Below are 24280 nucleotides of genomic sequence, written 5' to 3'. Positions count from 1 at the left end.
TAAAACAAACAACTCCCCACCCACCCCCAAACAATTCTATGAAAATATGGTATTTTATCCAAATTTTAACCGTGCTTCTTTCTTTTAGAATATTGTGTATTTTAAAATATTTTTATAATAGCTGTATTATTATTATTATTCTCATCTTTTCTACTACCTTCTCCTGTTGGTTACATTATATGATTTCATTATTTGTTGTTTGCATGTACACTGAAAACTTATGCACCAGAGAAAATTCTTTGCATGAACAATCACACTTTTTTTATTCTATTCTATTCTGTTCTGTTCTGTTCTGTTCTGCTCTGCTCTGCTCTGCTCTGCTCTGCTCTGCTCTGCTCTACTCTACTCTACTCCATTCCACTCCACTCCACTCCACTCCATTCCATTTCAATTTACTTATTATTTTTTGAATAACTTTTCTGCAAAGGTACCAAGACAACCCCATTAAATATTGAAAAAACCAGTAATTCTGCTGCCTGTCAACACAGACACAAACTATAATGTCTAACAGCAAAACAAAATTAAGGGTTTTAATACTGTTTCTAAAAATCAAAACATCCAAGAGGCTGAAAATAACTACAGCTCTGACAGAAATGATGTTGACTGTTAAGAAGATGACAATTTAATCACCTATCCATTTTGTCATGGAAATTTGATGTTGATCACTCACCATAATAAAAACTATTATATTTATTATTGTATTGTTATAATTATTATGATTATGTATAAAACAGTAAGAAGTCACAGCTGCTAGTTTACTAGAACAACTGCTACTATTATTATTTAAGATTTAATCTTCAATTTGATTCACAGTATGAGACTGGTAAAAACTTAACATTTCAAGTTCTAACCAAGGACCTAAGAGCTGTTAAGGTAATGTCTGAGTATATAGGCAGTTCCAAGTAAGGTGGTTTTTGAAAAAAACAGAATATTCAAGTCTAATAAGTTCAAAATTTCCATGTATCTAAGCAATGTTTTAGATATTACTTCAATGGTTCCTATAACGATTAGTACGACAATTGTTTTCTTCCTCTTATTGTTATGGTTGTTGTTGTTATTGTTATTATTGTTATTATCATTGTTATAGATTTTGAAGTTGAAAACAAGATATTAAATTATAAAGGTTTATTTACACACATATGTACCATAAATTGTTGAAAGAATGATTTTTAAGTTCTTAAAATATCACTATTCTTAAGTCACCCTAAATCAATTTTAATGGTGTTATTTTTTTTAGATCAATTTCTCTATTTTTACATTATATTTAGGAGCTATTTTGCTCTCATACTCTAAAAAAAGAGAAAGCTTGTTTGTGGTTGGAAATCAATCAGATTCTAGTACAACATATAAACCAACAGGCCAGATACTTATATGGTGCTTTCTTTGGCAGCACATATGCTACAATTAGAACAACACAGAGAAGGATATGCTTAGGTAGAGCTACAAAAATGAGATCAACTTACCACAATACAGGCAAACTGCAAATCCAGCACTATCATACATTTAGCAAGGATTTATCATAGAAATATTATATAGCAGGGGAATAGTTTATTCTCCATAGTATTATTACATTCATTTCTACCAGCTATCTAAAAAAAGTATGTGTAGTGCATGACGTGCAACTTCAGATGGGTATATCTAGCTGCTATCATAATTTTAAAAAGATGTCCAATATCTTTTTATAAGCATTAAAGAAAATGTAATTTTTGGTCTCTTTTTGTTCAGTCTACTAAATTCCAGAAGAAAGAATTCATTAGAAAGCAAATATTATAGTTGCTATGGATATATCATTGGAAGACCTGAAGAGTCAAACTGGGAATTGCTAATCTTAAAAAAAAATGACTGTAAAAAGTCAGCACTGACTTGAAAGCAGTGAGTCAGTTAGTCAGTGAATGATCAGTGAGTCCATCAGTTAATCTTGATCTATTATAGGAAGCTTTCAAAAAGAGATTGGACAACCATTTGTTCAAAATGGTATAGAATCTTCTACTTGAGCAAGGGATTGGACTAGAAGACTTCCAAGACCTCTTCAATCTCTATTATTCTATGCTATATATTATATCTCCCAAAACATCCTAAAACACCCATATTTCTTTCTTAGTCTGACCTATAGCAAACCCCTTTGAAAATAAATTTGAAAGTTTTATTCTCAGAGGAACAATAATGCATTTAAAATAAAAGCTACAAGTACTCATATTTTAGACTAATTGTAAGAAAATCTAGCTCTCTTGAAATGTCTATAATGCTGGGAGTGGAAAGAGAACATTCACACTCAAAGCTGAGTGATTTCAATTACAGTGGCAATGGATATATCATTATGAAATCCAAAGGTAAATTTGGAGTTAGATAATCTTGAAAAAGGTCTATTGGGGTTGCAGAAAATCAGCACTGACTTGATGACATGAATGAATCCATCCATCCATCAGTCAATCAATCAATGCCTTGCTAAGTTTCAGAAATTTCACCTCAAAACATGCTGGGCTTATTTCACCCAATTTTTACAGCAATATCAAGAATAGTCATAGCAGCATGATTATTTTCTGATCCTTTTATATTATGTTTTTAAAAAGTATTTTAAAAATACTCAAGGTTGTAAACCCCATGCCTTAATGTAATCATTATTAATTCCGCTGCTGTAAAACTGTTGATTCAGTGGGTAATTTTCTTGGTGGTGAAAATTTTAGAGCTGTTGTGGTGCAGTGGTTAGAATGCAGTATTGCAGGCTAATTCTGCTGACTGATGAGAGCCAACACCGGTTCAAGGTTGACTCAGCCTTCCATCCTCCTGAGGTCAGTAAAATGAGGACCCAGATTATTAGGAGCAATATGCAGAGTCTGTAAACCACTTACAGAAGGCTATACAGCACTGTGAAATGGTATTTTAGCATCTCTCTCTGTGCCAAAAATACAGTTTCTTTGGTCCTCCCAAAACATTCCATTTTCCTTGTGAGCAAATGAAATCCTACCTGGGAAGAATTTACAGGAAAAAAAAAGTTTTGTTCTTTCTCACTTTTACTTCATTCTTATTTACAATGTACTTTTATTTGTTTGTTTCTTTAGTCCATTCCTTTACATTTTTTTCTTTTAATCGTCCTATCCAGTCAGGTTAATCTTCTGATTTTTATTCTTCCCCTTACCAGAATATGTCTCTTTTATACTCCAGTGCTTTCTATACCTTTCCATGAGTATTTATTAGGCATTTGTTTTATTTATTTATTAAACAAATTTATATTGCTTCCAAACACAATGACTTGGAGAAGTTTAGAAAATTAAAAATTCATAATACAAAAGCCCATATATCCCCTACTCCCATGGTGACAAAATGTGCCTTCAAGCCAACCATTTGATCAACTCTGTAGGAATCTGGAAATGGTACACAACTCAAATTTGTGCAAAGGCCCTCCTGGCCATGACTGCCAGTTGTTCCTTAAGCAGCAGTTGTAAGCTCAGGAGAATCATCAAATCACCAGGCAGTTCTGGGGCAGTGTGATCCCATACATGACCAAATATAGCAATTCTTTAAAAACCAAAGAGTCCCTAATCCCAAACTACTCTATCTTGCCAAGGTTCAGTTTCATCATATTTCTCCCCATTCAGACCCAAGCAAACTCCAGGTACAAAGAAAGGGCATATATAGCATAACTCAAAGCAGGGATTCCAGGTCATACTTCTCACTCCCAATCCACACAAACTGAAAACAACCTTTGAAATCTACCAGACTTACTTCTTTTGAATGAAACTCAGAATAAAGTTTTATTAAAATACATATTTGAGGTGTATGTGTGTTTCTGTGTAATAATTATTTCAGAAAATTCAGCATCTAATAAATGAAATGAAATAGTTCCATACATAAACTTCAACAGCAATTCAAATGTTAACAAAGATACATTAGAAGCTAGGTATCAATTTTCCTTAATTGTCGGGTCAGAGCTTCTTTAACCTCTCTGTTTCTCAAACTGTAGATTATGGGGTTTAACATTGGGATGACAACTGTATAAAATAGTGATGCAACTTTTCCTTGACTGGGGGAAGACAAAGCACCAGGTTGTGCATACATAAAAAAAACTGTCCCAAAAAATAAGCTGACTGCCATCAAATGGGATGTACAAGTTGAGAAAGCTTTTTGTTTTCCTTTGACAGATGGTATATTTATTATAGTACTAATAATACAAACATAGGATACTAGGACTACTATAGCTGTGGTCACAATGATAAAGCCACACACTGAAAACAGCACTAGTTCATTCATAAAAGTGACTGAGCAGGAGATCTTCATGACAGCTGGGACATCACAAAAGAAGTGGTCAATTACAAGTGAGTCACAAAATGACAATTTGAATGTAAAACCAGTCTGTATGCAGCAGTTGATACAGCCAAAAAAGTAAGAGATGGATAGAAGGCAAGCACACCTTTTCTTTGACATGATGACATGATACAGCAATGGACTGCAGATGGCAATGAATCGGTCATATGCCATTACAGCCAAGAAAAAGGCCTCTGTGGTTCCAAACAATGAAAAGAAGAACATCTGAGTTGCACAACCACTGTAAGAAATGGTCTTATTTCCAGTTATAAAACTAAACATAGCTTTTGGAGTGATGACAGAAGAGTAGCAAATATCTAAAAAAGACAGGTTTTTAAGGAAGAAATACATAGGGCTACGAAGTTGGGCATCAACAGTTGTAATTATGATGAGGCCCATGTTCCCCACTAGGGTGATGATGTATATTACTAAAAAGAGAAAGAAAAGAGATATGCGCACCATTGGTCGATTGTTAAAGCCAAATAATATAAATTCTGTCACTGCAGTATGATTTTTCATTTTTTATTTATTGTTAGAGGTCTTCTCAGGATGAACAGTCATCTACCGATATTTTTGTGAAAGTTAAAAATTAGTGTTCTAGTAGACAATTGCCTTTGTACTACATGTGAAAGTCTGAAGAGGTCATTATTAGCATGCATGTGAAATAAAAGCTGTTTGTGAAATTCTGCAAGCAGAAACCTGAAAAAGATACATATTAATTAATACTAATATTACTGCCATTATAGCGCATAATGTATAAGAATCTGAAAACTGATAAGAGAAGAGAGCCATCAATCAGGAACATATCCTGTTAATGTTTTGGTGGCATCCAAACCATTCAGTCTTCTGGAGTTGAACAGTATAGAAACCTAATAAAGATATGGAACAAGAATGAATACAAATCTGAAATTAAACTTGACATTAAAAGTGTTATATAGATAAATGGATTTCTTTATCAAATACTAAAAAAAAAAATGCTTCCAGTATGGGGAAGCAAAAAGAATTAATCCTTTTTTTTTCTTAGAAAGCAAAAATATAACTGTCAATGTGGTTAGAAGGGACATATAGTATTTAAAAATAAATAAAATTATTTTGTACTGTGTTGAAGTTCAAAACTTTAAAAATATTAAAGGTAACATCACAGGTTATAAACTGTTTCAGGTTTTTGTTTGTAACAGCTTACCTTTTGAAATAATACCTTTAACATGATAAAACAACTTCTATCAATCCCAGGTCCTTAGGAAGGACTGAGTAAGTGGATAAAAATGTTAAATCCAATCTAAATTCATTGTTTGACCAACTATAATTCAATTCCAAAAAGCTATGTACCTGAATTACAAAAAAAATTGCATTGCTTGAATCCACATAGATATCCTAGTTTTGGGGGAAGAATTTGTTATGTATGAAATCCAACCTAGCTAAAAAAACTAAAAGCTGTGATTTCACATGCTGTAATTGTAACGATAATAACAGTATAAATAAGAGTTCTGTAGTCTTTTATAGACATTTATATATCACATATTGCCATGAACTAGAACATTTCCTACTCTCTAGCTATAGAACATAAATTCCAGTTTCTAGTGAGAGCAAAAATCTTATTTGTCAGAATGTATTGAATGATGTAATTACTTATGGACTCCTTCCTTCCTTCCTTCCTTCCTTCCTTCCTTCCTTCCTTCCTTCCTTCCTTCCTTCCTCACTCCTATTATCAATGCAGCTGATAGTAAGAAATGGTGCAAAAATGAAATTAGTATTAGCTATTAGTATTCATGGTCATTGATATGTGTCAGCAGTGTCAAAGAGAAATCTCATATGAATACATGCAAATTATATCACACAAACCAAAGGGGTGGGGACCCAAAAATCTTGTGATTTGTTATGGCATGTTTTATGCTTGGCATTTTAAACCACTTATATGGTCAATTTTTCTTGAATTATTTAATTTATGATACAAATTCCCTTTTCCAAAATTTATTCCTAGTTTAAACATGAACTTTTTAAAAATATTGTTAATTTAACTCATATAGTGCTGCAATATTTGTAAAATACTCAAACATTGCTGTTATTTGCTTGTTTAATAAACTACACCCAAAACCATCTCTACCTATATCATTTCTTTATTATTCTGTATGCATAAATTGATTTTGCTACACTGTTGTAATGCTGTTAGCTTTGCAAGTTAGCTTTATAGTTAATTTTAGTCAGTTTTATGGTAGCTACTTTAGCAGAAGTTTGAAAAACTGCAATCAGTTATGGAAGCAAACACTGTCTCAACTGCTGTCTAAAAATTTAGTCATCAAGTCATAGTCACCAAAATTGGGAAGTTAGCAGAAAAAAATGCACACAATTGCCATCCTAACATTTTCTTTTGCTGCTAATTTAGTGAAACAGGACCTGAACTGTCTGTTATTATAGAGAAAACCAACCTCACTGTATCTTTGCTGGATTTGTTCTTGTTGCCATTGCTGCTGCTGTTTATTTTCAATAACTATTGAATTTAATTTTATTAGTTATTTTACTCCTGTGGTGAATTTCTGCTAAACTTATTGATGTCATCTTTTAATTTATTGAAAAGGTATTTCCTGTTTTATACATTTTGGTTGTAAAGCATTTGAGTTACAATGTAAACAGCGAGGATATAAACTCAATTAATACATTAATTCCAATGTTAAAGTCCTGCATCTGAAATGAAAAGCTTTTGAAATGCACAAAAAGCTTTTTGCACACATTTTGGATATTGAATTACTGAACTAAATAAACTCATCTAGAAACTCCTCTCACTTTCTTAAGATAAATTTTCAGCTTCAGTATTTTTACTCACCTTTCAGAACTGGAAATAGAACAAGCTTGCAATGTTGCTTTTCTTATTTAACATGATTACTTCATCAGTCTATGAAGCAAATGTATTATGCCAATCTTTTTTTTATTCTTTTCTGGGTTCAAATATAACCCATTTATGAACAATTACACCTGAGGCCCAATATTAGACATGATCCCTTGAGTTTAATCTACTTATAAATTATACAAATCTAAATGAAAATTATTTGTTGGCTAATCCTAATGGCTGCTTCATGTATATACTTCACAAAATTTTAAATATGGCTTCTATTTTTAACTTTCCAAAACTAGCACTCTTAATAACAGACTCACAAAAAACTACTGATTCTTTCAAAGTGCTTCCTGGAGTATCCATGCTATTAGGTTCAAACAACAAAATCCCATTATTTCCATTAGAGTAATTGGAAAAATCTTTTTGAATTCATAATTAGTATTTCTTTAATATTATTAAATATTATTAATATATTATTGCATTTGGACCCAACTGCTTATTGTTTTCATTTTTGTTATTATCATTACTGCTATTGATCTTGTTATGTTTCACACAAGCATGTTGCAAAAGCACCTTGATTAAAATATAAAACAAGTTTTTTATTTTATTAAGCATTTACTAATATATCTCAATCTAGCCATAATAGTCTGCAACAGGGGTGTCAAACTCAAGGTCTGCGGGCCGAATCCATTCTGTGGGGTGCTTAAATCTGGCCCATGGTGCTGCCCTGGAAATAGCTAGTGAAAATCAAGTCAAGTCGTCAAGTAGGTTTTATTGTCATTTCAACAATATACAGTACAGTACACAGTGGGACGAAAATGAAGTTTGGGAGGGCTGTGCACGGAGCTTCTGGGCTCCATTTTCACTGGCTGAGGACTGCAGGATGTCAAGTTGGTCATCTCCACCCTGGCCACACCCACTCACCTCCCTGAGGTCAAACACAACCCTGATGTGGCCCTCAATGGCATTGAATTTGACACCCCTGGTCTATAAGCAATAACTGGTGGGTCTCAAAATAGACAAAATAATAAAAAATGAGGAAGCTAAATTGCTATGGGACATTAGAGTTCTAACAGGCAAACACCTGCCACACAACACTCCAGATTAATAATTGTCAAGAAGAAACACAAAAGAAGTCTGTATAGTGGACATTGTAGTAGCTGGAGAAAGCAGAAGAGAAAAAAATGTAAAATGCAATAAAATACAAAAATCAGCAATAGTAATAGCACTTACACTTATATTTTAATTCCTAGTGCTTTTACAGCCCTCTCTATGTAATTTACAGTCAACATATTGCCCCCAACAATTTGGCTCCTCATTTTACCCACCTCAGAAGGATGGAAAGCTGAGTCAACCTTGAGCCAGTGAGATTTGAACTGCTGAACTAAGCTAGCAATCAGCTTAAGTAGCCTGCAGTACTGCACTCTAATCACTGCACTCCATGTGCAAATAGAAGTAGAAAGATTGTAGCAAAAGAAAGCAATGAATTGGTGGCAGAATGGATATAATTATAAACATTTCTCTCATTTAGGATTTTTGAAAATATTTAAAGTAGACGAAAGAATTTATGGTTTTAAACATTCTAAGACTGAATCATTAAATATATAAACTTTTATTGAAATTGGAAGTAGAACAAGAGCAAGTAAAATAATGAATGATAAAGTAAGGTAAAAACTTCAGTTGTAATAGACAGAAGGAACAACAGGAAAATATGTGGCTATAAGGATTGAAATATATGTTATATTATAAATTTAAAGAAACAATATAAGATGATATACTGTTGGTGTACACCACCTGATATTTTTTTTAATTGTATAAATGCATTTTTATGAAAACATATCATTTGATTGACATCTAAAAAAGCTAGAAAAGTATAGCCTCAAAAACATATACTATAGTTTAAAAAATAAAAATCAATATACGATTGAAATAAAAAAATGTTTTGTGAGTAAAGAAAAAAAGTTGGAAAAAACATGAAACTTTGTTTTGACATGAGATTATTTATGCACAAAGAGATTGTTTATACACAAAGATTCAGCATTACCCTCAATGAAGGCATGATTGGTATAATGGTAGAACTTACTGAGTTGGCCAAAGTGACATTTTTAAATAGAAAAAAGGCAATATCTACATTTATTGCTGACTGAAAAACCCTTACAGATTTTTTTTGAATGAAGAAAGAACATCAGAAAAAAATGAACATGGTTTATGTTTATAACTTATAGTTTTGATAATAAAACAAAGTAGATTGGATACTCTTAGGGTACTAAAGAATTCCTTGAAATCTATAAGTTTATAACCTTTCACAGACAGAATTGGGTACTCTATTTGTGAAAGAGTCTAAATAAATGTTCTGCTATTTTTATGCATGGCTGTTCTTTTATAAATGATTTATATTCCCAACTACTGTTATTGTTGTTGATCTATGCATGCACATAGTACCTGTCTGTAACATGATGCAGATGACTGAAAATTTTACATTCTAAGCATCACCATATTTATAAAAGTTTCTATATTACTGACCCTTAACTAGGAATAGTAATATAGTTTCTATATTACTGACCCTTAACTAGGAAACAAAGAGTTATAATGATGGAAAACATTCATCATGGATCCCTTTTCTTCTTTAAAAGTTATATATGCTTAAATATAGGCAAACGAAGTGGGTAATGATATCCAGCCTCTTAGTTTGTGAATGTGATAAATATATCTAGTTCTAGGACAAAATCTACACTTACTATAATTGAGTTAATGGATGTGTTTCTTCACACATTAAATAAAAAATGAAGGAACAAAAATAGGTCTCAAGGTACACTATCCTATTTTCTACTAATATTCCATATTAAGCCATTTTGTTATCAATAAATATGAATATATTATAATTCTTACATACTTGTGGGAGTAAAAATTCTGTATTTTTAATGACAGTAAATTTTGCAGTGGTAGGTGTTTTTACTTTCCCCATCAGACTATTCCTTAACAGATTAAAAACTTTATTGTAAAAAGTAAATGTATTATAAATGTATATACTATCAATTTTATATATAGATCTATATAAAATTGATTTGCATCATTAAATAATGGGGCATGATATCCATTTCCTAAATTTTGATTTATAAATTATAACTTTTTCATACCACTATACATTTTTTTCAAAACATACATACATACATATATACATATTTATATGCAAATAAAAATAGAATCTAAAAAAAGAAAGAGGAAGAGGTAGGGAAAAAGTAAAATTGGGGAAGGCAAACAAAGAGAAAAATATTTTTAAAAGTAACTTCTGACTTTTTTTGATACAGATGAAATCCTAAAAATCAGTGATCTTTTGAACTACAGAATAACAAACACTGTTTACATCATCACAAACAAGTTTATTAACTGAAATTCAAGATTAAAATTTCATTTAATTTCAAACATAGTTATGGAGTAGTTTCCAAATAGAAACAACACCAAATGATTGTTTTTCTTTTTATCAAAGCAGTCAATTTTATCTTCTTCACCAACCCCCATTCCTACACTGTGAATATATGTAAGTCTTTTCACCTCTGCATATAGAAGACTTTTGTTAACATTGTCCTATATAAACAAAGTTCCATGTTTTGTTTTGTTTTGTTTTTGTTTTTTAAATCTATTTGTCCTTTACACATATAAGAAAAATTTCTTTATTGTACGTTCAGTTTAAGAATGCTTCAAGCTAAATGTATTTATAATCATTTTTATCTTTATATTTTTATAAGGGTTGGTACTCATTTGAAGAAAGTCACCTTTTTTAGCTGTCTTCCCAATGCATATTTGACCTCCTTGTTCCTTAGGCTGTAGATTAATGGATTCAACATAGGAATTACAACTGTATAAAAAATAGAAACAACTTTGCCTTGATTTGGAGAGGCCATTGCTCCAGGCTGACCATACATGAAGAAAGCTGTTCCAAAGAACAAAGTAACAGCCATGATATGGGAAGCGCAGGTTGAGAAAGCTTTGTGTCTCCTCTCTGCAGAAGCCATGTGGAGAATTGTGGCCACAATATAGACATAGGAAATCAAAACTATAGTGGATGTTATCACTATGATAAACCCACACAATGCTAGAAGCACAATCTCATTTACAAAAGTGTCTGAGCAGGCTGCTTTCATTACAGCTGGGACATCACAGAAGAACTGGTTAATTTCCCTGGGTTCACAATAGGATAAGCTGAAAGTAAGGCTTGTCTGTGTGCAACAGTTGATGAAGCCAAAGAAATAGCAAGCAGCTATTTGAAGTACACAGGTTTTTCTGGACATGATGATGTTGTAAAGCAGGGGATTGCAGATAGCAGTAAATCGGTCATATGCCATCACAGCTAGGATAAAACATTCAGTTGTTCCAAAAAGAGAGAAAAAGAACATTTGTATGGCACATGCATTATAGAAAATACCTTTCTGCCCTGTTGCAAAGCTCACCATGGCTCTGGGAGTTATAACAGTGGAATAGCAGATATCCAAGAAAGATAAATTCTTCAGGAAAAAGTACATAGGACTTTGGAGCTGAGGATCAAGAATAATAATAGTGATCATTCCAATATTCCATATCAATGTTACGATGTACAGCAGCATGAAAAGAAAAAACAAACCCAGCTGTAGCTCTTGGGGACCTGAAAATCCTTCCAAAACAAATTGTGTGATTTTGGAGTGGTTTCCCATTTTGTTCTCTGAAAAATGGAACATGTGGGATAAAAACATAATGAGTAATAATGCAACATTGGCTTTTACATAGTCGGACACAAATGACAATAAGTTATCAGATCAACGTTCATAAATGTTTTGCCCACTTCCCAGTGCAGTCCACTTTAAGCCTATCTTATTTATATTTGAATAGTGGATGAATGCTATCTTGTTTGACATCATTCAACCCTGAAAAAATAAATCAGCTTTAATTATAATCATTGCTGAGATTGACATCATGGATTTCTTCAGATAGCAAGAAATAAACTTTTAAAATACAAGTTCATAAATAACTTTAGTCCTGAAGGCAAAAAGATAGAGCCTTTTCTTATGTGTTTGTACAATGCATCATGTATTGAGTAAGAACATTCCAGTTTGAATATTTAATTTAAAATTCAGTTATTACATTTAAATATTTTGGATACAACCATACTAAACTAAAATCAGTTATGTGTTTAGCTGAGAATTTCCTGGTATATTTGCTTTCCTTTATATAGTAAGTACTGTAATGTCTTTGTTTTTACTTCACCATAAGATTCATTCCCCAAATGTTTTAAAATTAATAGTCAGATCAATTTATATGATATACTTTATGTTTCAGTTTTGAACTTGAAAAATTCCAATTTATTTTTCTTATAGCCAGATATAATACATTCCAATCACAAACTACATTCATACATATAAATACAGAAAACAAACCTAAAAACTGAGGTTTTTATGAAAATTTCTTAAATCTCATTATTTCCAAAGTATTATAAAAATGTGGGGCTACTATATAGAAATTATTAACCATTTCTTTTTGTGTTCTGTTGCATTCTGTTATTGAAATCTAATGCCATCTCTCCTTCCCCATACTGAAACTTACACTGAAAAATGTTAAGTCTGTGAGATATAAAAAACTCTCCATCATTAGCAAGTAACAAATAATTATTATTTGTAATTATTTTGAATAAATAAATATTTGCAAAAATAAATACACTAAGGGAGTGTAAAGAAATGTTGACTCACACTTTTCTGTGGCACTCCATTCAGCTTATTCATACATTTGATAGGAAAGAAATGCCATCAATGTAATTTTTTTTTTATTTAAATATATTTTATTCATTTTCACATTCCATTTTACAATCACTTATATACAGGGTATTTGCTATAAGAAAAAGTAAAAAAAATAAAAAAAATAAAATAAAACAAAATAAAAAAGAAAACACAACTCATCATTCACAACCCCACCTGACACTTCCATCCTCCATACACCCCATCTACCCCCTCCAACTTTCCTTTCTCCCTCTAACACTCCCCTCCTACTTCCCTTTCCCCTCAAACCTTCCTTCTCCCCTTACTCCCAACACGCCCTCCTTACATTCCCCTTACTCCTTCCTTACTCCTCCCTCTTCTTTCCCTCTACCTCCCTCCTTGGTGTATGCCTTTGTTCAAGTGTTGTTTAATCTGATAAAAAGTAAAATAAACCAAGGAAAAAAAATATAAAGAAAGAAAAGAGAAAAAAAAAGAAAAAAACAACAACCGTATATAAGTGCGTTCTTGTTCTTATTGAGACTATGTTAACACCCACCCACCCACCCCCCATAAATCCCCATCCCTAATCCTCCTGACTTCCCAGGGCCCACACCTGGCACTGCCTTCTATCTAAAGTATCTTATATTCATATGGATTAAAAATAAAAGTAATATATTAAAGAAAAGAAAAACAAGAAAAAAGAAAGAAAAGAAAAAAGAAAAAAGAAAAAAGAAAAAAGAAAAAGGAAAAAGAAAAAAAAACCCTTTGTGTTGAGCTCAGCCCCCCATCTTTATCTATGCTTAAATAATGTAAGTCATTCTATCTATATTTTATTCTCGTCTCTTACTTCTTTGTTATTTACCCCAACCTCCTGTAGACTCTCCCGTTCCTCTTCCTTTACCTTCCCGACCGGCTTTGCCTTCTAATAGGATTTAAACAACGTAAATCATTCCGCATACATTTTGCCCTCATCCCTTGCTTGTCTGATATTTACCACTATCAAATTTATGCAGACATTAGTTTAAGATCTAGCTCAAAATAATTTCACCAAACTTTCCCTTCTAATAAAAATTAAATATCATGGATCATTCCCCATATTCAGATAATACTTTCAGCAAGAATCAGTTAACCTTCTGTTTTAAAAAATAATCTCGTCCAGCTTTCCCTTCTAACAGAATTTAGACAACATAAATCATTTTGCATCCTTTTACATATATACATTCAATATCACCCCACCAATATACGTAAATCATTCCGCATGCATTTTACCCTCATCCCTTGCTTGTCTGATATTTACCACTATCAAATTTATGCAGACATTAGTTTAAGATCTAGCTCAAAATAATTTCACCAAACTTTCCCTTCTAATAAAAATTAAATATCATGGATCATTCCCCATATTCAGATAATACTTTCAGCAAGAATCAGTTAACCTTCTGTTTTAAAAAATAATCTCGTCCAGCTTTCCCTTCTAACAGAATTTAGACAACATAAATCATTTTGCATCCTTTTACATATATACATTCAATATCACCCCACCAATATACGTAAATCATTCCGCATGCATTTTACCCTCATCCCTTGCTTGTCTGATATTTACCACTATCAAATTTATGCAGACATTAGTTTAAGATCTAGCTCAAAATAATTTCACCAAACTTTCCCTTCTAATAGGAATTAAATAGCATGGATCATTCCCCATATTCAAATAATACTTTCAACAAAAATCAGTTAACCTTCTGTTTTAAAAAATAATCTCGTCCAGCTTTCCCTTCTAACAGAATTTAAACAACCTAAATCATTTTGCATCCTTTTACATATATACATTCAATATCACCCCACCAATATACGTAAATCATTCCGCGTGCATTTTACCCTCATCCCTTGCTTCTCTGATATTTACCACTATCAAATTTATGCAGACATTAATTTAAAATCTAACTCGAAATAATTTGACCAAACTTTCCCTTCTAATAAAAATTGAATAGCATGGATCATTCCACATATTCAAATAATACTTTCAACAAGAATCAGTTTACCTTCTGTTTTAAAGTAATCCCTTCTAACAGAGTTTAAACAACATAAATCATTCCGCATTCATTTTACATATATACAATCAGTATCACCCCACCAATAAGTTCCGCTTTTTCTACCGGAGAGAGGTCGCAAACCCCCATTCAGTCCACAACTTTGGCAAATGTTTTAAAATGTCTAAATCCTCGATCTCCGCTTTTCTGCTTCTCCGAGGGAGGAAAGGCTACCCCCTCCATCTTGCAATCATATGGTCTGTTGCTTGCCTTCTCCTTCGGCTTGTCTCTCCTCTTTTCCAAGTGAATCAGGAAGTCCCGCCTTCAAAGTCTTGTAATAGAAATCTCGAGCCTCGGAAACAGAGTTAAGACGAAGTCTTTGATTCTCAAATGTGACCGTAATGCTGGCTGGGGCCTCCCATCTATATTGAATCTGTTGATTTCTAAGCTCTTTAGTTAAAAAAGCATAGTCTCTTCTTGCTCTCAACATCTGGAAAGGTATTTCTTTGAAGACAATCAAGTCCTGGTCATCAACTCGTAGACTGTTATTATGAAACTTTTGCATAATCGCGTTTCTGGATTCTTTTGTGGAAAAATATATAATTATGTCCCTCGGGAGCTGTCGCTGTTCCGCTACCAACGAGTTCTGACGATAGATTTTCCGAATCTGCCAATCAAAGTTAAGTCCCGGGCTTCCCACCGCATGGCTGAAGGCTTCAACAAAGGTCTGTTTCAAATTCTCTCGCTCCTTTTCGCGGAATCCTCTGACTCTTATTGCGAATGCCTTCTTATTAAAATTTATCATCACGAGCTGTTCTTCAGTGTCTCTAATTTTTTGTTGTAATATTTGAATATTAGTAGTCAAATTAAAATTAGCCTCCTCCAAGCTTTCCAATTTATTCTCTATTTCAGCAGAATAATCTGACAAGGCAGACACGGCTGCAAACGTATTCGCCTTTATTTGGTCAATTTTAGACTTTAGATCATCATATAGCTCCAATACAAATTCCTTAATTTCTTGTTTAAAATCATTAAGCATTTGAAAGAAAAATTCCTGTGTTAAAAATTCTCCAGTAGAGGGCGTAGGAGACAAGGGCTGCGATTCCAGTATAGATTCTTTAGATTCTTTAGGCACATTTGTAGAGAGACGCTTCGATTTTGACCTGGGTGCCATTATAATTAAACAAATAAACAGCGCTTTCGCTCCCCTCTGTTTCCAAAAAAAAAAAAATTATTTTGTTAAGGAGCGGTCTGCAGGAAGGTAAAACCGGCTAAGTACATCACCAACGGAGAGAAATCGCCATTTTGAAATCCATTTAAACAAAGAAGCCTCTAAGACGAATGGTGCTGGTATTTACGATATCAATGTAATCTTAAAAAGTCTGTCATTATCCACTGAAATATCCCATCCTTAAAATGAGTGCAATAAAACTAAGGATTTGGAAAGATTTCACAGTGAAGGAATCAGCTAGAAATGCATATTTATCTGAAGGAAAGTTAGTAAAACTATTTTTCCATCATTATCTGGTGAGGAACAGTGAGAGGAAGAAAGAGGGGGGAAGGAAAGAGAGAGAAGAAAGAAGAGAGGGAAGGAAGAAAGAAGGAAGAAAGGAAGTCTATCCTTCATGTCAAAGTCCATATTATTTTATTCACATTAATTCAGAAGTGGTTTTCATTCTTATACAGAAACAAATATATGTAGGCATTTTTTTTCCAGGGTGTTATTCATATCATCATTCCTCATCTCCAAAAACTTATCAGGTTATTTATATTTTTACCTATGAACATGAGATATGCAATAGCAGCAACAGCAGCATGCCCTAATTACATGTTTTTAATGTTCTGTTTCTTAACACAAGGATCAAAAGTTCAAAACAATAAAAGACAATTTTGTACATCAAAATCTATTGCCTAATTAACAGAATAAAAATATTACACTAATAACATCTACAATACCAGGTTTTTTCTGGTATGAAACATCAAAAGGAATGATCTTTCACCTTATTCAGTAACTGAAGAATAAGATGCACAATTGTATCTTATATGAAGACTACTTCAAGGCATTGTACATGTTCTACTCATAATTGCATAAAAATAACCAGAAAATTCTGCTGAAATGGATGAAAATTACTCAAAGCAACACAGTCCATTTATCTCCATCAACAATCATTAAATAAGCATTATTATATCTTTCCACAATAATTTTCTCTCTTTAAAGGTAGCAATTGCTCATTTTAATTAGATCCCCTAGAGTTGCGGCACCTAATGGAGGCAGGTTTCGTAACTGCAAAGTTAAGAAATATTTCTGTTTTAAGATTCTGTTTGTTCATTTCTTCCAGTTTTTAAGATACAATATCTTATAGCTTATTTTAAAGAGGAATAAGAGAGGACAATGTCTGATATCTAGATCCATCCTGCTCTGGATCCAGATAGTATACTTAAACCACATGAAATTACAACCGAGACATTACTTTATATATTTTTCTTATGATGTTAATTTGGCTTATTTATTTGTTTGTTATTCCTATATTTGTTATTAATTATGATTCATTCATTTATTATTTGTTATGTATTCATTTATTTATTCATTTGAAATTTTATAGCTCGGTGGAATCAAAAGAGTTACTACACCTGAATTTAAAGATCTACAACAATAACACAAAAGCTTGAAGTGTCAGTGTTTATACTTTCAATTATTATTCTTGATTGGATATAATTCCATATATTTCACATTGATAGTTGACCAAAATAAAGAATGATATACTGAATATTTTGCAATTTTAGTATGTATTACATGGGTATTCATTGTGATTTCTAAAAATAAAATAAAAAATAGTATATCAGTGAACCTCTCAAAACAAAATTAGCACATGAAATAATTTCTGGGCAAACAAATAAAATGGAAGTGCTTGGTAAATTCAGTTACAACCACCACAGGGGTATGCTTACTGAAATTTTGTTTACATTTGTAGACGTATTCAGTTACACTAAGTAACTTCTTTGCCTAAGTATTAGCGAAAAAATGTCTTCCGCAAGGCACAATTTATCTCTTTATTTCTGAGGCAATATATTAGAGGGTTCAAAAGAGGAACTATCACAGTGTAGAGCACTGACACAAGTTTGTTGGAGTTGTAGGCATACATAGCTTTGGGCCGTGCATAGGTGAAGAGTGTGGTGGAGTAAAAGAGTATAACAACTGTAAGGTGAGAACTGCATGTAGAAAAAGCCTTCTTTCTTCCCTGAGCTGAAGGAATCTTCAGAACTGTTGAAATGATATAGATGTATGATGTAACAACCATACAGAGGGGAACCATGATAACCATTAGAGCCAAGATGAAGTCTACCAGTTCAGCTATTGAAGAATCGGTGCAAGAAACATTCAGGAGGGGTGAAATATCACAGAAATAATGATTGATCTTGTAAGTGCTACAGTATTTCAGCCGGCCAATAAAGCTCAGTTTGACCATGGAGGTGAGTAAACCACATATCCAGCATCCTGCTGAAAGCTGAACACAGAAATTATTGTTCATGAGGACTGGGTAACGAAGTGGATAGCATATAGCTAAGTACCGATCATAAGCCATCACAGCTAGAAGAATATATTCACTGCAAACAAAGGTAACAAAAAAATATAGCTGTGTTAGACAACCTTGGAAGGAGATTCGTTTGTCTTGTGATAGAAAATCTCCCAACATTTTAGGAACAATTACTGTGATGTACCAGATTTCAAGGAAGGAGAGGTTACACAAAAAGAGGTACATGGGTTTATGAAGATTATTATTGATCCAAATCACTGTGATGATTATCAAATTCTCCATGAGGATCATTAAGTATGCAATGAGAAATAGGACAAAGAGAAGAATCTGAAGCTCTGCAGTGGTAGTGAATCCCAGTAGGATGAAGTAGCTGACATTTGTCTGGTTGGCTTCTTCCATGCTGCATAAAGTCTGGGACGAGAGAGAAATGTGTAATGCAACATCAATTAACCTATGAGCCCTTACATTCCTTTTCCATTTTGGAAGTTCAGGACAAAAAATATCTATCCCGAGAAATCTACTTTATTCTTCTTTACTATAACCCATTAGGTTTGAAAATATAAAGACTGAAAAATAAGGCAGTGAAAATATTTTATTTCTCCCTACAGATTGAAAATGAATTCCCAAAAACCTATGTTGCAATCTTGAAATATGCATTCTGAATTGTACCAGATTCAAGGGCATCAACTTTTTTAAAGCAGTGATATTTAAATTAATTATAACATCTTATTTATATTCATGAGATCAGACATTTGTTGTTAAAGGATAGACTTACCTTGTAATTACTGTTTATCCTTAAATACTAGATAAAGTTAATTAAAGAAAATATAATGCTGTTAGTTTGTCAATCTGACAAAAAGAGCAAAAATTTTAAAAATGCAATTTTCAGCTTGAAAGGATTGATCAGTAAAATTCACAGTTCAGTGCTTTCAGTTGTCCCATTGTGTACCTGTAAAAGCAAAAGGAATTCTATTCAATAGCAGTTTAGTTCACATTTTCATCAACTTCCTTTAGACATCCTTAAGAATATTATAGCACCATTTTCATTTCTGTATATCAAAATTTCCACTATATTATATTATCTATTCATCTGAATGCCACTTGCAAAGTTATATAGAAAAGAAATAAAAATAGTCACTTCAGTTTTAGCCAGGCTGATTTTTTCATTTATTTTCTTTTTGTTCTGTCCTTTTATGGAATGGATTTTTTTTCTTGTTTCTTTAATAATGCCTTTTATTTTCTCATCTCTCTTTGTTGGGACTAACCATGACAATTATTACAATTCTCTCAAGGACTGTAGCCTCAGAAGATATTGTAATTCCTTCACCCATTGGGCCTTATGTTTTTAAGAACACAAAGACCAAGCTATAAGCTGTTTTAGAGGGGGGGGAAATAAAACTAGGAAAATTATTGGCAGGTTCTTAAAATGCTGCTGCCTAAATTCCTCACTTTCTTCTGTTGTACATGTTCATTATTCTTAAAATAAAAAATTCCAGTTGGTTACATAACAATAGTACTTGTTTTATTCTGCTACTTCATTCTCAACAGTTCCTTTGATATGTATAGCCATAAAACGTATTGTTTAAGCTTGGACTATACAGGTGAAACTCAAAAAAATAGAATATTGTGCAAAAGTTCATTTATTTTAGTAATGCAACCTAAAAGGTGAAACTAATATATGAAATAGAATCATTACATGCAAAGCAAGATAATTAAGCCGTAATTTGTCATAATTGTGATGATTATGGTTTACAGCTCATGAAAACCCCAAATCCACAATCTCAGAAAATTAGAATATTGTGAAAAGGTGCAAAATTCTAAGCTCAAAGTATTCCACTCTAATCAGCTAATCAAGCCATAACACCTGCAAAGGATTCCTGAGCCTTTAAATGGTCTCTCAGTCTGGTTCAGTAGGAATCACAATCATGGGAAAGACTGCTGACCTGACAGTTGTGTAGAAAACAATCATTGACACCCTCCATAAAGAGGGAAAGCCTCAAATGGTAATTGCAAAAGAAGTTGGATGTTCCCAAAGTGCTGTATCAAAGCACATTAATAGAAAGTTACGTGGAAGGAAAAAGTGTGGAAGAAAAAGGTGCACAAACAGCAGGCATGATCACAGCCTGGAGATGATTGTCAGGAAAGGTCATTCAAAAGTGTTGGGGACTTTTTCAAAGAGTAGACTGAGGCTGGAGTCAGTGCATCAAGAGCCACCAGACAAAACAGATCCTAGATATGGGCTTCAAATATCGTATTCCTCTTGTCAAGCCGCTCCTGAACAACAAACAGCATCAGAAGCATCTTACCTGGACTAAAAAAAAAACAGACCTGGAGAGGGAGGAGCCAACGTCGCGATGACACATCGCACGGACCTGACAGTCTGGGTCCGCCGATGAAACTTTTGTCCTTGGACGGTCCAGTAGGACCTAAACCGTCCTGAAAAGATGGTGACAGGGAAGCCAAAGCCTTGCTGGTCACAGGGGCACCGCAAAGTCCATGTTTGACCCAAGGGTAGTGCTTCCAACTGAAGACAAACAGGCAGCCCCCAGGCTGGCATAGTCGGAGACGGCTCCTGAAGGATGAGACAAAACGAAAACGTTCCATCTGGTGAGGTTTTTTTTCTTTTTTTCTTTTCAGAAGATCTGTGTTAAGAAACTTTTTTTCTTAAAGATAAATAATAACAACTAGTCCTCAAAGTAAGAATAAAGCAGTGAATTTGATACTTATTGGACTGCTACTAGAAGATTTCCTGCTCTAGTTTGTGACGATGTTTTGTGGATTGAAGTAATTGCAACATTTCCTGTCTCCCTGCTTGTAGTCTATCGACTGATTTTTTTTCTATTTTTTCCTTTTTATTACCCTAATTTTTTCTGTTGGCTAAATTAAACTTTTTCTCTTACTTCAACAAATTTTTCCTTCTATTGGTTAAAACTATATTAAAGATATTTAAGGGAAAGCATAAAAAAATAACAATTGACTAATTATTGAATTTGCCACCTGGAAGCCAAAGTCTGAACTTTGTTTCTGTTTTGGATACAAGGTATCCTTTGGTCTGCTTCATTTGGTTTCACTGACCTTGCAATGGAAGGGTTTGGAATTCGCTTATAAAACCTGATAAAGACTTAAAAGCACGAAACCTGTTTTGTTACTGCTTTTGGTAAATATTTTGGCAAGAGAAGGAAAAGACCAGCATGAGATAAAAACCTTTCTACTTTAAAAACTTTGAAAGAACTGGTGTTTAAGATTTAAATTGAATACAGAAACATCTCCTAAAATTTTGAAAGGCTAAAGTGGCAGATCCCTTTTCCTATTTTTTCTTTATATTCCTTTACATTTTGAAAAATGGATCAATATTCAGTGGAAGAAAATCTAATAATCTTCAAAAGACTTCAAAATATTTCAGAAGGACTTAAGAGATTTGACAAAAAATGGGACAGTTTATGGGATGCTACAGTTAAAGAGGAGGGGTTGGAGCCCCAGAAATCAAATAAGAGAATGGAAACATAGAAAATAAAGATAAGATGTCAGATGAATCCATTAATGGACTAAATATGAGTGAAAGCAGAAAGAAGGGAAGCTGGAAAAGTGTTTTTGACAACTTGGAGCCTTTCTTTCAACTTCAAGATGCAGGAGGGAAAAAAGAGTGAAAAAGATGGAATTAAGAAGACAAATATATCCAGAAACAAGTTTGATAACCAAATCTAAGCCTACGTTAATAATTAAAGAGCAACGAAACTACATGAGAGATTCATTTTTTTTTTCATTTTATTATGCATTTACAGGCCGCCCTTTTCCCTGAGGGGACTCAGGGCGGCTTACAATAAAAGGGGAAGGGGAGTGTAGGACAAATACAAAAAGAAATGTGAGCAAAAATAAATTAAACACTAAAACACAACATTCACTCGACATTCGGGAGGGGCTAAAGTAAAGACTTATCCCCAGGCCTGACGGGCTAGCCAGATCTTGAGGGCTGTGCGGAAGGCCTGGACGGTGGTGAGGGTGCGGATCTCCACGGGGAGATTGTTCCATAGCGTCGGAGCCGCAACAGAGAAGGCTCTCCTCTGAGTAGTCGCCAGTCGGCACTGACTGGCGGATGGAATACGGAGGAGGCCAGCTCTATGCGATCTGATGGGACGCAGGGAGGTAATTGGCAGAAGGCGGTCTCTCAGATAGCCAGATCCACTACCATGGAGCACTTTATAGGTGGTGAGTAGGACCTTGAAGTGCACCCGGAGATCGACAGGTAGCCAGCGCAGCTCACGGAGGATCGGTGTTATGTGGGCGAACCGTGGTGCGCCCACGATCACTCGCGCGGCCGCATTCTGGACTAGCTGAAGTCTCCGGGTGCTCTTCAAGGGCAGCCCCATGTAGAGCACGTTGCAGTATTCCAGATTCTTTAAGCTACAGAGTGCGGAGAGAGGTGTTAAATCCTGAAAAGATTCCAACAATAGAAATGACACAACTGCTGGCGAGAGAGAAAGGATTATTTTGCTCCTGGAAAGACACTGGTTGATAATGCCAATTGATGATAAAAATTAGCTAATTTTTGATGATTAATAAGTAGGGATTTTAGTATTTTGTAGACTCTTATAGATTATCATTGAATGTTTATTCGTTAACATATAATATATTGTGATATTAACAATGAAAGGATAACCTTAATTAGGATAAATAACCAGGCCATAAATTGCAACTGAGATTTGGTGAAATGATAAATCTTATAAATTTGTGTTTCAGATCCTGTTATGAAACTATAAATAATTTGGATTAGAATAAGAGGTGATGTGACATAAATAGCAAAACAATTGTTTTCTTTTTTTTCTCTGTCTTCTTGTAATTACAATAATAAAAGGGAATGTTAATGCATACCTTGGAGATTATCAACTAGAAATTTTAATTTGGATTAGAAATGGCAAACAATTTTTTTTCTGTCTTCTAACTACAAAAATAAAAGGGAATGTTAACGTATACTTGGGTGATTATCAACTAGAAATGTCAACATTTTTCTTTTTCTCTTTAGATTGTCTTAGATTTTAAATGGTCATTTTGTAAACACATATTAATAGATTGTTGTTTAGAGATTGTTGCTTTTTTGCATCTGTGGAGAGAAGAGGAGAGAAAAATGTAAATAAGCCCTAGTTAACTATAATAATAATAGAGATATGTTAGAGAGAGGAAATGTTAGACGTCCTACTAATTGACTTTTTTTTCTTAGAACATGTTATAAAGATATAAAGATATGGCAGATTGACTGAGACTGGGGGAAGGGAAAATGCTAGCAGATGGCTGTGTTTTTGAAATCTTAACTAAATGAAAATGATGGTATGGTGATAGTAAAATATATACATTTTTAACATATACAATTTAAACTGATTGGAATATATTTGATTGTGGAAATAAGACACGGAATGTACTTGTGACCAATGGATACGCTTTCTACAAGATGTAATGAAAGATGATTCTTCTCTTTTTGTGTTTTTTCTGTAATAAAACTAATAAAAAAAATTAAAAAAGAAAAACAGACCTGGTCTGTTGCTCAGTGGTCCAAAGTCCACTTTTCTAATGAGAGCAACGTTTGCATCTCATTTGGAAACCAAGGACCCAGAGTATGAAGGAAGAATGGAGAGAGGCACACTGCAAGATGTGAAGTTTCCACGGTCTGTGTTGATTTGGAGAGCCATGTCATTTACTGGCGTTGTCCACTGTGCTTCATTAAGTCCAGGGGCAACGCAGCTGTCTACCAGGAGATTTTGGAGCACTTCATGCTTCCTTCCACAGAAGAGATTTATGGGGATGCCGACTTCATTTTCCAGCAGGACTTGGTACCTGCCCACACTGCCAAAAGCACCAAAACCTGGTTCA

The 24280-nt window shown here is 33.6% G+C and overlaps 3 protein-coding genes across 3 annotated transcripts; all 3 read right to left on the bottom strand.

Moving 5' to 3' along the window:
- Positions 1–3670: 3670 nt before the first annotated feature.
- On the bottom strand, positions 3671–4821 carry LOC116521341 (olfactory receptor 12-like). Its single transcript, XM_032236026.1, has 2 exons — positions 3906–4821; positions 3671–3705 (listed from the first exon to the last, which is right to left on the bottom strand). Exons 1-2 carry the CDS (start codon positions 4819–4821, stop codon positions 3671–3673), a joined length of 951 nt encoding a protein of 316 aa, XP_032091917.1.
- A 6066-nt stretch (positions 4822–10887) lies between these two features.
- On the bottom strand, positions 10888–11820 carry LOC116521340 (olfactory receptor 12-like). The gene has a single exon (XM_032236025.1). The coding sequence runs from the start codon at positions 11818–11820 to the stop codon at positions 10888–10890; it is 933 nt and encodes a 310-aa protein (XP_032091916.1).
- A 6073-nt stretch (positions 11821–17893) lies between these two features.
- Positions 17894–18817, bottom strand: LOC116521339 (olfactory receptor 6Y1-like). Its single transcript, XM_032236024.1, has one exon. The coding sequence runs from the start codon at positions 18815–18817 to the stop codon at positions 17894–17896; it is 924 nt and encodes a 307-aa protein (XP_032091915.1).
- Positions 18818–24280: the final 5463 nt, after the last annotated feature.

Source organism: Thamnophis elegans, chromosome Z (genome assembly GCF_009769535.1).
Source record: "Thamnophis elegans isolate rThaEle1 chromosome Z, rThaEle1.pri, whole genome shotgun sequence".
Taxonomy (NCBI): domain Eukaryota; kingdom Metazoa; phylum Chordata; class Lepidosauria; order Squamata; family Colubridae; genus Thamnophis; species Thamnophis elegans.
Note: the sequence above shows the minus strand (reverse complement) of the source record. Positions and strands in the feature narration are given on the sequence as shown.

What these genes read in the sequence shown, in the direction of transcription:
- LOC116521340 (XM_032236025.1), bottom strand. Translation starts at nt 11,820, where the DNA reads ATGGGAAACCACTCCAAAATCACACAATTTGTTTTGGAAGGATTTTCA.
- LOC116521341 (XM_032236026.1), bottom strand. Translation starts at nt 4,821, where the DNA reads ATGAAAAATCATACTGCAGTGACAGAATTTATATTATTTGGCTTTAAC. An exon ending in GACCCGACAATTAAGGAAAA is followed by an intron (nt 3,706 to 3,905) that starts TTGATACCTAGC and finishes CTGGTAGATTTC; the next exon opens with AAAGGTTGTTTTCAGTTTGT.
- LOC116521339 (XM_032236024.1), bottom strand. Translation starts at nt 18,817, where the DNA reads ATGGAAGAAGCCAACCAGACAAATGTCAGCTACTTCATCCTACTGGGA.